Consider the following 14,161-nt stretch of genomic DNA (forward strand, 5'->3'; position numbering starts at 1 on the left):
CCATATGGACGGGCGGGCGCCGGGCGGCCAGACACCCAGACGCGCTCGGCGGGCGCCGGGCGACGGCCTACGGCAGAGACGCGTCACGCGCGGCCACCCCTGCCCCCTGCGGCCCTGCAGTTCTTATTTTCTTTCAATTGTATTTCAGTTCTTATTTTCTTTTGATTTCAATTACTAATTGTGAAATTTTGATTCCAATTAGATGAAGAGGATAAGAACTATTGCATCGTATTTCTCTCGAGTTGATGAACAAGAACAACGAATCATTCATCCTTCACTGCCACATCCAGAGCAAGGGCAAGGAGGAAGCATCCATCACTAGACAATAGGTATTTATTTTTTCGATGTTCATTGATATTTCGTAGCTATTGTATCGTACTATTAATTATATAACTTAAGAATTTCTCTGGATTTGCAAACTTTGTTTGAGATTTTTTGTTTTTTTATGATATACGTATGTGTGTGTATATATATATATATATATATATATATATATATATATATATATATATGGTCCTATATACTATACTATAGGCTGTAGTTTTTGGATTTTGGTCACTAGAATTTGGCCACCAGGATTTGGCCCTAGTCTTTGCCAAATCCTGGGTCCGCCACTGCCGGCCTCCCTCCTCTTCCTCTGCTCGCTGCTTCGCCCTCGCCCCTCGCCTCCCTCGGCCTCGCCTCGAGCCCTCGACCGGCGACCGCATCTAGCCATCCACTGCGCATCCAGACTCCAGACGGACGGGCGGGCGCCGGGCGGCCAGACGCCCAGACGCGCTCGGCGGGCGCCGGGCGACGGCCTACGGCAGAGACGCGTCACGCGCGGCCGCCCCTGCCCCCTGCGGCCCTGCAGTTCTTATTTTCTTTCAATTGTATTTCAGTTCTTATTTTTTTTTTGATTTCAATTATTAATTGTGAAATTTTGATTCCAATTAGATGAAGAGGACAAGAACTATTGTATCGTATTTCTCTCGAGTTGATGAACAAGAACAACGAATCATTCATCCTTCACTGCCACATCCAGAGCAAGGGCAAGGAGGAAGCATCCATCACTAGACAATAGGTATTTATTTTTTCGATGTTTATTGATATTTCGTAGCTATTGTATCGTACTATTAATTATATAACTTAAGAATTTCTCTGGATTTGCAAACTTTGCTTGAGAATTTTTATTTTTTTATGATATACGTATGTGTCCTATATACTATACTATAGGCTGTAGCTTTTGGATTTTGGTCACAAGAATTTGGCCACCAGGATTTGGCCCTAGTCTTTGCCAAATCCTGGGTCCGCCACTGAGGGTCAGGAGTGCCTTTGAGTTTAACCAGTCACTTAGGCCTTGTTTAGTTCCCAGAAAAATTTTGCAAAATTTTTCACATTCTTCGTCACATCGAATCTTTAGATGAATGCATAGAGTATTAAATATAGACGAAAATAAAAACTAATTGCACAGTTTGGTCGGAATTGACGAGACAAATCTTTGGAGCCTAGTTAGTCCATGATTAAACAATATTTGTCAAATACAAACGAAAGTGCTACGATACCGATTTCATAAAAAAATTCGGAACTAAACAAGGCCTTATTACATGTACATATACATACATCTAATAGTGTTATTCATCATTTATCCAAAAAGAACTTGTTTCAATCAGTTGGATGCATCGCTCTCGAATTTCTTATTAGACAGATGTGCTAGCAGAGCACAGACACGCTCTCCGTATATCTTACTTGAACAACGCTTCGATCTCCCTTCTGTACTTGTCTGTCATTTTGTCCCTTCTTATTTTCATGGTGGGTGTCATCAGACCATTGTCAATCTGAAGAAAAAATATTGTCAAGTTGCGTTGCAACGGGATTATATAACGTTATATAGTTCTATGATAGATACTTTAACTATAGATTATAAAACAACTAAAGAGTAGGAGTATTTTTTTGCGATGGGAAAACTAGGAGTACGTACATACGTAGGCTGGTCGATGGGCCAAAAATCAGAAATAGAAGTCCTGAAGCCCATTGAACAACAAAGCTGCATCGGCACAGCCCAATCATTCTTTCCTGCTCCCGCTGATTTTGGCCTTGTTTAGTTCCCAAAAAATTTTACAAAATTTTTCAGATTCCCGTCACATCGAATCTTTATAGGTATGCATGAAGTATTAAATATAGATGAAAATAAAACTAATTACACAGTTTGTTCAGAATTAACGAGACGAATATTTTGAGTCTAGTTAGGCCATAATTGGACAATATTTATCAAATACAAACGAAATTGATACTATTTACATTTTGCCAAAAATTTTGGAACTAAACAAGGCCTTTATCCATTTCCGTTCCATCCCCTTTCAGACTTTCCGGCTGCTGTCCCGAAGCGGGAAACAGCCTTCGCGGCGGCGCATTGGTTCGCCCTTCGCCGTCCTTGCCAGCGCCGCCGATTCCGACCGCCATGGGAATCAAGGTACTCTCCTCCAGGGGTTCAGTGGTTCACCGCTGCAATTTTGCCCTTGGTCTCTCGATGTAACAGCCGCTGTGCTCGTTGCGCGCTCTAGGGGTTGACGAAGGTGCTGGCGGAGCACGCGCCGAGAGCCGCGGTGCAGCGGCGGGTGGAGGACTACCGCGGCCGTGTCATCGCCGTAGACGCCAGCCTCAGCATCTACCAGTTCCTCGTGAGTCCTCACGCCAACCCAACCCCTCTGTCTGTTCGTCCCATTGGCTTCAGTTTCCTGCGGCCGTTTACTCGTCGTTGCATCTGGGTACAGTGCAGCGCTGAGGATTGTGTTATTGCGGTTGAGTTGGATTTCTCCGATGATGCGGTGATGTGTCCTGGGAAGTGTTCCTGGTTTCAAATTTGGTGTGATAGCATGTGTGTGTGATTTCTGCATGCTGGTGTTGTGGGTAGCACAATCAGTTTGGAGATTCATGCCTATGTCGGTTCATAGGGGTGCAAAAATGTTTGAGCCAGCTGCTACGTTCTGTTACATTCTGCTGTATTGTGTGCATGCATACAAACATGATGGTGTCTCAGTTCAAAATCGCTTATGTAAACAACACCTAGTGCTTCTTGTCTTGTCAGGTTCGACTTGGGTAAGCCTAGGCTCACCACTTTTTAGTAGCGGTTCTTGATTTCTTTCCTCTTAATGAAAATAAGTGCTTCGGCATGATCGCGAAAAAAAGTTTCAGAGGTTAATGTTGCTGGCATAATTTTAATTTTTAAAATTGCAGCACAGTTTTTGTTCTCTCAAAGTTTCATGCTATTAGCATGTGGAGACATTTGTATATACTCGGTATTTAACTGTTTACTGGGTCATAGTACTACAATGGATTTGTCTAGTTTTCATTAGATTCGTATCAAATGTGTCGCCAATTTCTGCAGATTGTTGTTGGAAGGAAAGGATCAGAGCTTCTGACCAATGAGGCTGGTGAAGTCACAAGGCAAGAAACATCGCTTGCCCTGCCTGTGTCTGATCATTGTATTCCCGCTTATTTAACTTTCCATCTCTGTGAACTGTGTAGTCATCTGCAGGGTATGTTGAACCGGACAGTAAGAATGCTAGAAGCAGGGATAAAGCCCGTGTAAGCTTCTTGCATTCCTGTTGTCCTTATTATTTGCAGTTAGCTTACTTTTGCTGACTGTGCTGAGCTTTTATGCTAGATTTGTTTTTGATGGTGAGCCACCTGAAATGAAGAAAAAGGAGCTTGCAAAAAGGTATGTGTCAAATTATTTCTTTGCTCATCTTCACTATTAAATCTCAATATACACATTTCCAATGTTTACTATTATTTAGGTCCTTGAAGAGGGATGATGCTACCAAAGATCTTAATAGAGCTATAGAGGTCAGTTGCTCCTCAATGTAGTTCTAGAGCTTCCTTACTGGTCGTGCTTTGTTTTTGCTGGATTTCTAAAGTGGCAATTGCATTACAGATTGGAGATGAGGATGCAGTTGAAAAGTTTAGTAAAAGAACTGTCAAGGTAATGCTTCTACTCTTTGAAGAAATAAGCAATAAAGAGTATCCTTGAATTTATATCAGATGAAGCAGCCTTCTAGTCTCGCATGAAATATGTCATTTGGAGTCTCTTTAGCAAAACGGTTTAAGCCTTTTAAGCAGTTTGAGAGTGTTAGTACTAATTTTTGTTAACTTGTGGAGTCATTTTGAGCATGTACTGTGATTTCTGCCTTCCCTTTCCAGGTTACAAGAAAGCACAATGATGACTGCAAGAGGTTGTTAAGATTGATGGGTGTCCCTGTAGTTGAGGTATTATTATTGCTTTTGTCCAGCTATCAGTTAAGTTTGTTTTTCTTTACTTTTCTATACAGATCAGCTACTGCTGTTTATTGATGTCTTCTTCCAGTGCCATGGGGGGTTAGTAGAATATTGATAATCTTTTGAACTTAAGAATGTTTTTGCACTAGGATGCTTTAAGCATTTGGTTAACTCCTATTTGGCTTCTCAGACAAGTTTAAGTCATTCCCTCTGTCTATGTATATTAACATTCCTGAGATTTTTAGCACGGATTAAGCATGAAGGGAAAAACCTTGATGCTCCTCTCTAAAGCGCTTGAGCCTTGGGAGATAATTTAATGAGTGCTGTTTTGAGCCTGTGACCGAGGTGGAATATTAAGAATGCTTAAAATACATACATATCTCTAATAGTATACAATTTTTAAACACCATAGATACATGGCCAGAGGGACGACATCCCTACATTTCAAGTTGAGCTCATGAGTCAGCCCTCTAGGTTCATGAGCTTAGGGCTCTAGAAACCTTTTAGGTAAGCTTAGCCAAGTCTCTTGCTGATGGGGGGATTAAGCAGATGGCTTAACTGAAAATAAGATGTCTTTTTGGTATCGATTTGAACTTATTTGCTGTTAAGATTGGGCTTTAACTAGTACAAATAGACCATTGCTACACATTGCACAAGTTGATATATAAACTTTGGCAATCGATAGCTGCCCACACATGATATAGATGTTATCACTACAGAGAAAAACACAATTTGATTTTTTGATCGGGTGCGGGTGTGATTTTTTTTTGAGTTAAAGGGCTATAGCCCCGGCCTTTCAATTAACGTCAAAAGACCAAGATCCAGTTTACAGCGCAAAAATTTAAACCAGCAGAACCGTGTCCACCTGGACCCAACAGACCTACACCAAAGAACCAACAAAAAGCGGCACAATAAACCGCACAAACTCCTTCGGGTGTGATTCTTCTGTCTGGAACAGATTCTGTACTCTGATTTGATGGCAGCAATGCAAGCATGGTACCTGGTCTTTGTGATCTCGTACTGTTATAGCATCATAGGTAATAAGTAATGTATAAATCCTTTGAAAAACTAGCCCAGGCCGTGGAACCGGCATGTAATCGGACCACTTCTACCTTTTTATGGATTGACACATAGCTCTCCTGCGTGTTCGAGAAAAAAAGGTAATAATTAATTAAGTTTCCTGATCACTTCCACAGGCACCAGGTGAGGCTGAAGCACAGTGTGCAGCACTTTGTGAAAATCACCAGGTATACCAAGTTAATAGCTCTCTGGAATCCTGTATCTTAGCATAATTTTATTTTATTTTCATTCTGAGTTGTGAATACCAGGTTTATGCTGTAGCTTCAGAGGACATGGACTCACTGACTTTTGGTGCCCGAAGGTTTCTTCGTCACTTAACTGACCTTGGTTATAAGAAATCTCCTGTGACAGAATTTGATGTGTCAAAGGTATCGTCACATATTTTCTTTATCTTATTTTATCCTTTAGTCTCTTAGTGATTCTTTATGATTTCCCAGGTTTTGGAAGAACTTGGACTCACGATGGATCAATTCATTGACTTGTGTATCCTTAGTGGATGTGATTACTGTGAGAATATTAAAGGTATTTTCATTAGATTAAACTCATCATATGATTCAGTAAATAGCTTCTATTAAGAGATTGTGGTTCCCTTGATTAGTTCTACTTGTTCATCTGCTCATTTCATGGGGCTTTAACATAAACGCTGTGGTCTTTATTTTCAGTTTTGTTCTGTGGGTGTTTGTGTGCATGTCAGTGTTGTTGGGGATATCTTCCCCTGTATTTCAGACCTTTCTAAATATAACGAAATGATACACAACTCTCTTTCGTGTTCGATAAAAAACATCTACGCTGCCCCAAATTTAGTAGCAATAAACTGTGGAAGCCAAATGTCCCAGGCTTTAGTTTTTAGGCTCAATTATATTTTCTGTAATTTCCTTCTGTTGACTAAATTCTGAATCAATGTCACTTCAAGCTCCAAGTTTGCTTTATAGTATCTTTGCTTCAGGCTGATAGTTTGGTGCCATATGTTATCTACAATCTGAACAATCTTCAAACCAATAACATTCACCACCACACTGTAATCTATAAGGTATTTAAATTTTCTTGTAACTGTCATGTTCTTCTGTTCGTAGGTATCGGGGGACAAAGAGCCTTGAAACTCATTCGTCAGCATGGTTGCATAGAAGAAGTTCTGCAAAATCTGAACCAGACGAGGTATGTTTGGATGAGATAGTCCTTGTCTTATACATTCAGTCACATGTTCACTCAAATCCTGTCTAGTAAGTTGCGTTGCCACTTTGCCAGAAAAGTACACATTTTTTTGAACTCGGAAAAAGTCTACTTAACCCCATCAACTATTAGTGGTTGTCTACTTCACCCCCTCACCTATAAAACCAAGTATTTTACCCCTTAAACTATTGAAAACCGTCTAAATAACCCCCTGAGGCGATTTTGAAGGTGGTTTTGCTAAATGGCATATTAAAAAGTCTATATGACCCCCTAACGTATCAAGGATTGACTGCATGACCCCCCTCAACTATAAAGTATGATGTCGTAGCCCGTAAAGTATGAAATAATGTTCAAATGACTCATTGGGTGGTCTTTAGGCTCATTGGGACACCGTATCCTGCCACACTGGCCTAATCACACATGCTTGCACGTAGGCCATTTATTGCCTCCATTTCCCCACTCCTTCTATACTGACCCACCATCCAACGAGCAGCATGTGACATCTTGTCTCCTTTATCTCCCATCACTGTCGATGGCATTGAGCTCAAGAACACCACACCTACATCCTCGGCGTTCAGCCTCGCACATCCTCCATCTGGTCGTCCTTCAGTTTTTTAGGTAACCATTAGAGGTGAAAGCAATAGGGGGGCAAGGATGTGGGAGGAGCTGGATCACAAGGGCGCTACCATAGTGCATGTGCTCAATGTCATCAAGGAGTACATGAGGTGGAGTAGGAAACAAGGTGGTGTTTGAACATTATTTGATGCTTTACGGGCTATAATATCATGTTTTATAGTTGAGGGGGTCATGCAGTCAACCCTTGATATGTTAGGGAGTTACATAGACTTTTAATATATCACGTCAGCAAAACCACCTTCAAAACCGACTTAGGGGGTTACTTAGACTGTTTTTAATAGTTTGAGGGGTAAAATACCTGGTTTTATAGGTGAGGTGGTGAAGTAGACAACTGCCAATAGTTGAGGGAGTTAAGTAGACCTTTTCCTTTTGAACTCCATGAAATGATAATGTATGCAATGGAATGCCAAATGCCCTTTCAATGGCGACAATGATGTTATGTTATATGGACATGGTAATGTATGCTTAGCGTGAATAGCATTGGATTATGTGTGCCTTGTGAGTGTTAGCAGGTACAAGTTCTGCAAATTATTCGAACTGTTTTTTTGCAAGTCACTGCCCCCCCCCCCCCCCAATATATAATACTGAGAAGATTTTTTTTATTACGCTGCTATGTTATACACTGCACACCAATTGTTTTACACCAGTAACATGTATCCTAATGCCTCTGACTATACCACCACTCTGCGGCCTGCTCCTGCACAGCTTCTTCTGCTACTGCCCATTTTGCTATGTCACCATGCTGTTTATGCTATGTGCTTCTGCTAGGGGGCATCACGTCAACATGTGGTCATGCCACAAAATGTATCTACTAAAATGTGCAGTTCGTAACAGCAAGATCTGCTATGCTGTCAAGTAGTTGCAGTTTGTAACAACTTTAAAAAATATATCAAGGATTAATTAATTATTCAAAAGCTCAGTCATTAACCAGTTTATATTTCTGTAGCTCTGTACTCAGGAGTTGGTGCTACTGGCATGGTTTTCTTGATTACCATGTTATTCTCTGAGTGATCTTGAATTGCTGGTCTTACTGTGCATGTTCTTTTTGGATCTGTAGATTCAGTGTTCCAGAAGACTGGCCTTACCAGGAAGTTCGGACTTTGTTTAAGGAACCTAATGTTTCTGCAGGAATTTCAGATTTCACGTGGACCTCACCAGACACAGAGGTTTTCATTGATAGACCATAGTACATGATTCCTACTGTTTCACAAGCTAAGCATGCTTTGCTTTCTGTGTTCAGGGCCTTATGGGTTTCTTGTCAACAGAAAACAGTTTCAGTCCTGATAGGGTAACAAAGGCATGTATTATTTAGTTTATTTCACTCCCAAATTCTTTTTTGACTATCCTAACACCAAATGGTTGGTTTCATGGAATAATATATGCTTTCTTTCATTAGGCAGTAGAAAAGATAAAGGCTGCAAGGGATAGGTATTCCCCAGGCAGGTGAGTTTGCAGTCTCCATGTTATCTCATGGAGATTGGAGAATTATCCATACACATCTAAAATGCTATCTTTTTTGTTTGTGCCAGATTGAAGCATTTAACACCAGTTGCTAGCTTACCAGGAACTCACACTGGCAAGGTGCAGATCTAAAAATCTATTGTTCGAAACCTTTTTTTTGTACAGTTGTTTTGCATGATTTTAGTCTTCATCTTTTGCTTGTGTTTCATTTTCCTTAGTCACGGATTTGCATTGGTATTGTGAAAAGAAATGTTATGCAGATTATTTGTGTAATTTTGGTTACTAAAGTTCATAATATAGCTGCTATTGTCACTTGAGAAGTCTGTATTTGCCTTTGAAACAGACAAAGTTAACATTTCGATCGAGTATCTTCAATGTTTTTACTGAACTAAAATTTGAATTGGGAGAAAGTTAACATTTCAATTGAGTATCTCTTGTCAAACACACATTTCTCTCGTCTCTTCCATGTTCTGTCTCATATTCCATGCTTCTGGGTAAGCACTTTGTGTGGTGGACTAGTTGACGTATTGCATTATCGATTGTGTCCTTTCTCTTACTCTTTGATTTTTTTAACCAGGTATTTCTTTAAAGTTCTAAAAATTAAGAAAGGATGCCACACTGTTTCATTTCTAATTCATTCATATTCAACTGAACTGATAACAGGAACCCAAATGCATACTAGGTTCTCCAGGACAAAGTCTGAAGGTCAGGTCATCTCCACAAGTATGCAAGAGTTCAAGCTCTGGTTTCAGATATGGTAGCTCAAAGCCATTTATGCTGGGCAGACAATCTGGATATCATGGAATGCCCTATGGTCTCTCTTTTATCTAAATCTGTAGCTGCTCTGGTTTATGAGAAGATTGATCGAAGCTGTAGCTGCAGCTACATGAAAGGATGATCACTTATAATATGTTAATCTCATGCTACTATTGTAATATTTCCATTTCTATTGTAATGTAGTTAATCAACTACTGCAGTTCATCGTCGACATCTAATGCTGGTTACCGCTACACTGTTGACCTTTCCTTGCTGGCCTTCAAGGGTTTGATATCCTGAGTTTTCAGGAAGGTGTTTTTAAGCCCATGCTGAGAGGATAAACTGGCAGAAGTGTCCTTGACTTTAATGTGATAGCATTGTATGGGTCGTGTAATTACCACATTATTCATGTCGTGTAGAGGTTGTAAACTAGTATGAAATACTCATAATATTCAATGAGTTGGAAAGTACCCTTTTGTACCAGAAGTCCAGAACACTGGAACATTCCTCTGAAGGTGGCTATTCCAATTCAGTAACCATCTGGACCACACAAACTATGCCAAATGACGTATGTGCTAACTTGGAGCCATGGAAGTGTCTGATTTGCCATACCTTTTATTATTCGTGTGCTCTCCCATTCTCTATGAATTCAACAGAGGCTGGTGGATAAAAAACAGAGCTAGGAATGGCATAAAGTACTACCAAGTGCACCTATTTCTCGACCACTATGCCAAAAGTCTAGGATTTTTCAAGAAGATGCTTGTAATATTCTTTGGTGCTCTCAGTAGTTGCAATATATTCTCATGCCACTTTTGTAGGTACCTGCCATGCAGTTCTGACTTGTGAGGATATGCGGACCCTCAAGGTTGAACACGGCCTGCTTTTCTTCGGTGAAAGGAAAGAGGCATCTTTGCGTTGATGGAAAGCTACAGGCAAATTGGCTTCTGGATCGTTCAAATGCTGAATATCATGCCAATATGCCATCAATCAATCTACTAAGGCAGCTGCATAACTGTTGTGCACGTGGAGAGCTTTGGGCTGCTATAAGTAGAGCACCAGAAGCACCGGCTCCAACACCATTCATCGGAGATTCAGAAGCCTTCAACTTCAAGTCCTTGCATTTTGAAGGTAACCTTCTTGTCTGCTGTTTTATTTTCCTCTGTTACTTTATCCTTCTACAGTTCTCCTTTTGAAATGCCTTGTACCTTATTCCTGCTGCTAGAGTTGGACATTCTTTTGTGATAGTGAACTGAGCAGTACCATCAACAACTCCTAGTGTAAGTTTTCAGAAGTAACTTCAAAGTAAAAAGTTTAAAACTAAGGCATGCCTAAAACTAACTGAAACCGTGGAATTGGCATTTAAAACAGACTGTTTCTATCTGTGTATATGCAATGACATAAGTCTCCTCTTGTCCAAGGGAAAAAAATAGAAGTAGCTTCAACTTGCATCTAGGAAGCATGTCAGACCATGGAAAACAACACTTGCATCTAGAAAGTGGTCATCTTCACTCCTGCAGACAACGCCAAATGCTTCATTCTTCAGGCAGCCAGTAGGGTGTGGGGATACATCTCCACTTCTGTTATGTGACTATGGGTCTTGTCCTTTAAGCCTCTCATCGCACATACTGGATCATCTGAGAAATGCTTGACAAAACCAAAAGTCAACAGAAGGATCTAAAATCCACATTCACGGAGAACCCTTTTCCTTTGCCATATAAACTGCTCACCAGGAGCATCAAAATTTCCCTCTAAGCAGCATTTTACGGGTCTTTTTTTACGTGTCTTGAGTATCACAACCAGAAATTAGTAAAAGGAAACAGTGAAAAGAGTTCGTTCTAATCGACACGTGCCGTTCCCCTGTGACAAAATAGAATCGATACATATTACATTTTGGTTGACCTTGCTGTAAACGAGTCATACTATTGTAATTCTCAGTCTTCTATCCATGACAAGTTAGCAGCATCACATCCAATTATTCATGCTTATTCCTTTAAGATCGTTTACATGGTTGGCACAAACTTAGTAATGCTAGTTGCCCGTGCTCACTACACGTGACAACTCAACTATGATAAACCATGTCGTTTAGGGCCCGAACGCCGGTGTCTTGCGAGTGCAATCGGTTGCAAGGTACCTGGCTGCGATGGGGCCATCTGCTGCTTCTTCAAACAGGCCATCAAAAGGGAGCAGGGCCTCAACTTCCAACGTGGACGAGGGGGCCTTCAGGGGCTTTGCCACTGTCGAAGGGTCCAGGATGGTCACTTGATCCACTCTCTCAAGAGTGCGGGCACCATGCACGGACGAGATGGTGGCCATGGCCATGGCCATGGCAACAAGGAGGAGGAGAGCTGTGAGGTTGGCAAGCTTGGCCATTTCTTCACGGTTTGGTGACGGTCGTTTATTGTGTAAGCAGGTAATGGATTGGAATGGGTTGCTGGTCTAGGATTGGGAGGAGCAACTGCTTTTTATAGGTGGAAATTTGGTGAATTAGTACTAATGTTTTATAATTTTTTTGTGAAACTGCGGTGGAATTAATGGATGTGTTTAATACCTATAATTGGAGTTATGCTAGAATTAATAAACCCTGTTTTCTCAAATAAACTCATAGGAGTTTCATCCAGAGAAACATTAACTCAGGGGTTATTTAATGGAGTTACGTCCAAAACTTGCATCATGTTTACATGTATCTTCAGTTCTCAAATAATAGCTATTCTGAAAACTGGTCTCAATTAATTTGGGAAAACCTTTTGCAGCTTTTGACTGTTGAGGATGGAGTCTATTCTTGAAAGACCGAAGTATGAGTGCTTGCTGTTTGGTGTGTTTACTGCTTTTTAAAAATCAGAGAAATTGTTGCTGTGTTTATTTCTTCATCTTCTGGTACAATCAAATAATGATGTTTTCTATTTCATTTTCAGATCTTGATGACACTTTGTATCCCTTCAGCGTTGGCATCAATCTAGCTTGTCGCAAAAACATACAAGGTGAGTAATGAAACTAATCGTTTTCTACAGCTTCATGCTTTATGAGGCATTTATAGTCTACAAATGTTGAAGAGACTGTAACTTTGAAATTTGGCCACCAGATTACATGCGGCACCATCTGCATATTGAAGAAAGCCATATTGCAGATATGTGCCTGGACCTGTACAAGGAATATGGCACCACAATGGCTGGCCTTAAGGTACAACTCATGTTCCATTAGTCGCTTGCTGAATCTTTACAAATGATTTTTCCTGTATTTTCTTCTCCTTTATAATCATGCAGCGTTATTCTCTGCAGGCATTAGGCTATGAATTTGATAACGATGAGTTTCATGCAACTGTTCATGGTACCTTGCCATATCACAATCTGAGGCCTGACCCTGTTTTGAGGACCCTCCTACTTTCAATTCCACAGAGAAAAATAGTATGAAAAGCAACCAGTTTTTTCGGTTTTCTTGCTGTATTCTGGAATGGTGCGTTTGGAAAAATATCGAGGAGAGCATTTTTACCAACCTAAATTTGGTTACTGCAGGTATTCACAAATTCTGACAAAGCTCATGCGGAGGAAGCTCTGCATAGACTGGGTTTACAGGGTTGCTTCGATGGTGTGATTTGCTTTGAGACACTGAATCCTTACGATGGTCTGAGTGAGTTCCGGAACAGCATGCTGTTCCCAGATGAAACATCTCCCAACTTGGTTGACCTGAATGAATCAGATGGGTTCAGACCCATATCGCCTATCCTCTGCAAGCCCTCCATTGAAGCCATGGAAGCTGTAATTCGGATTGCAAATGTTGATCCCAAGAAAACAGTAAGGATTCTTGTCTCCGATACATGAAAAAGAACACGATCTAACAAGAAGGAATGCTGCACTGGAAATTTTACACTCTGATAATCTATTTTTCAGATATTTTTTGACGATAGCACTCGGAACATAGCTTCAGGAAAGGCTGCAGGCTTCCATACTGTGATTGTAAGACACCATTCATGGTCTAAAATTCCACATCAGCCGTCATTCATGTTCAAAGGGAAAACCTGAACAGAAAACTTTTTTGAATTTTGCAGGTTGGCAGACCGACACTTGTTCCGGGGGCTGACCATGCTTTGGAGAGCATTCAAAACATGAAGGAAGCTTTACCTGAGATATGGGATGGTCAGGATTGGTCTGAGTCTGATGTTCTTTCTTCCACTGCTGTCGAAACCGTGGTGGTTGCTTGAATGCGTAACCCTGTGGGTTATCCATCCTGTGCTTGAATACCTACTACTTATAGTTTTGAGTTTGGATAGTGGATGCAGAAGGTGCACCCTAGCTTCATTGATGAAGAGATTGCACTCTTAGTTCCAAATATTAATGGAACTGTATCAGTTAGAGTAGTGTGAGCTGATTGCTGAACAAGCATATGCAGGAATTCTGCAGATATTCGCATTCTTGGCGCACCATTTTCTATGTACCATGTAACCATGTTTGACTGTTTGTACTTGTACCTCAGAATAAAGTGACAGTACTCTAATTCTACCAAACTTCAGAAGTTTGCATTCCCTTTATTTTACGATACATTGCCCTCTTTAAAAGAAAATATAATGCCGCTCTTAATTCTTGTATTCTTTCGACAATGGGAGCTTCGTCAGTTGCTGTTCGGTTGCTAAGGTTGGCCTAATTTTCCCAGGCCTATGCCTAATTTTGCTCATATTAATTAATTTTAGTAGTAGACTGTATTGTATTATTACAACAGTTTAAAATGCTACTGATTTTGTTTGATTTCAGAGGTATTGTAATGAAATAAATTATGCGAAATGCATCCTTTTCTCTTTCTTTTTTTCTAG

General features: G+C 40.6%; 2 protein-coding genes across 7 annotated transcripts; both read left to right on the top strand.

Annotated features, from left to right (window-relative positions):
- Nucleotides 2,324–9,800, top strand: LOC8080210 (flap endonuclease 1-B). Of its 2 annotated transcripts, none has more exons than XM_021451732.1 (17): nt 2,324–2,452; nt 2,544–2,660; nt 3,368–3,426; nt 3,508–3,567; nt 3,647–3,700; nt 3,780–3,828; nt 3,917–3,964; nt 4,183–4,248; nt 5,454–5,504; nt 5,586–5,705; nt 5,775–5,859; nt 6,411–6,492; nt 8,201–8,309; nt 8,384–8,440; nt 8,540–8,586; nt 8,673–8,724; nt 9,268–9,800. In XM_021451732.1, exons 1-17 carry the CDS (start codon nt 2,441–2,443, stop codon nt 9,433–9,435), a joined length of 1,236 nt encoding a protein of 411 aa, XP_021307407.1. In that variant the 5' UTR covers nt 2,324–2,440; the 3' UTR covers nt 9,436–9,800. The 2 variants fall into 2 exon arrangements, with proteins under 2 accessions (XP_021307407.1, XP_021307408.1); XM_021451733.1 differs by having other exon boundaries at nt 9,287–9,800.
- LOC8079688 lies at nt 9,981–13,851 on the top strand. Of its 5 annotated transcripts, XM_021451735.1 has the most exons (9): nt 10,391–10,488; nt 11,447–11,770; nt 12,111–12,172; nt 12,273–12,338; nt 12,440–12,537; nt 12,636–12,761; nt 12,870–13,148; nt 13,245–13,310; nt 13,403–13,851. In XM_021451735.1, exons 3-9 carry the CDS (start codon nt 12,127–12,129, stop codon nt 13,553–13,555), a joined length of 834 nt encoding a protein of 277 aa, XP_021307410.1. In that variant the 5' UTR covers nt 10,391–10,488; nt 11,447–11,770; nt 12,111–12,126; the 3' UTR covers nt 13,556–13,851. The 5 variants fall into 5 exon arrangements, with proteins under 5 accessions (XP_021307409.1, XP_021307411.1, XP_002463591.1 ...); XM_002463546.2 differs by lacking the exon at nt 11,447–11,770 and having other exon boundaries at nt 10,354–10,488; XM_021451737.1 differs by lacking the exon at nt 11,447–11,770 and having other exon boundaries at nt 10,451–10,488; nt 12,111–12,152.

Source organism: Sorghum bicolor, chromosome 1 (assembly GCF_000003195.3).
Source record: "Sorghum bicolor cultivar BTx623 chromosome 1, Sorghum_bicolor_NCBIv3, whole genome shotgun sequence".
Taxonomy (NCBI): Eukaryota; Viridiplantae; Streptophyta; class Magnoliopsida; order Poales; family Poaceae; genus Sorghum; species Sorghum bicolor.

What these genes read in the sequence shown, in the direction of transcription:
- LOC8080210 (XM_021451732.1), top strand. An exon ending in TCAGCATCTACCAGTTCCTC is followed by an intron (nt 2,661 to 3,367) that starts GTGAGTCCTCAC and finishes CAATTTCTGCAG; the next exon opens with ATTGTTGTTGGAAGGAAAGG. An exon ending in GAGGCTGGTGAAGTCACAAG is followed by an intron (nt 3,427 to 3,507) that starts GCAAGAAACATC and finishes TGAACTGTGTAG; the next exon opens with TCATCTGCAGGGTATGTTGA.
- LOC8079688 (XM_021451734.1), top strand. Translation starts at nt 10,338, where the DNA reads ATGCCATCAATCAATCTACTAAGGCAGCTGCATAACTGTTGTGCACGT. An exon ending in ATGTTGATCCCAAGAAAACA is followed by an intron (nt 13,149 to 13,244) that starts GTAAGGATTCTT and finishes TCTATTTTTCAG; the next exon opens with ATATTTTTTGACGATAGCAC. An exon ending in CAGGCTTCCATACTGTGATT is followed by an intron (nt 13,311 to 13,402) that starts GTAAGACACCAT and finishes TGAATTTTGCAG; the next exon opens with GTTGGCAGACCGACACTTGT.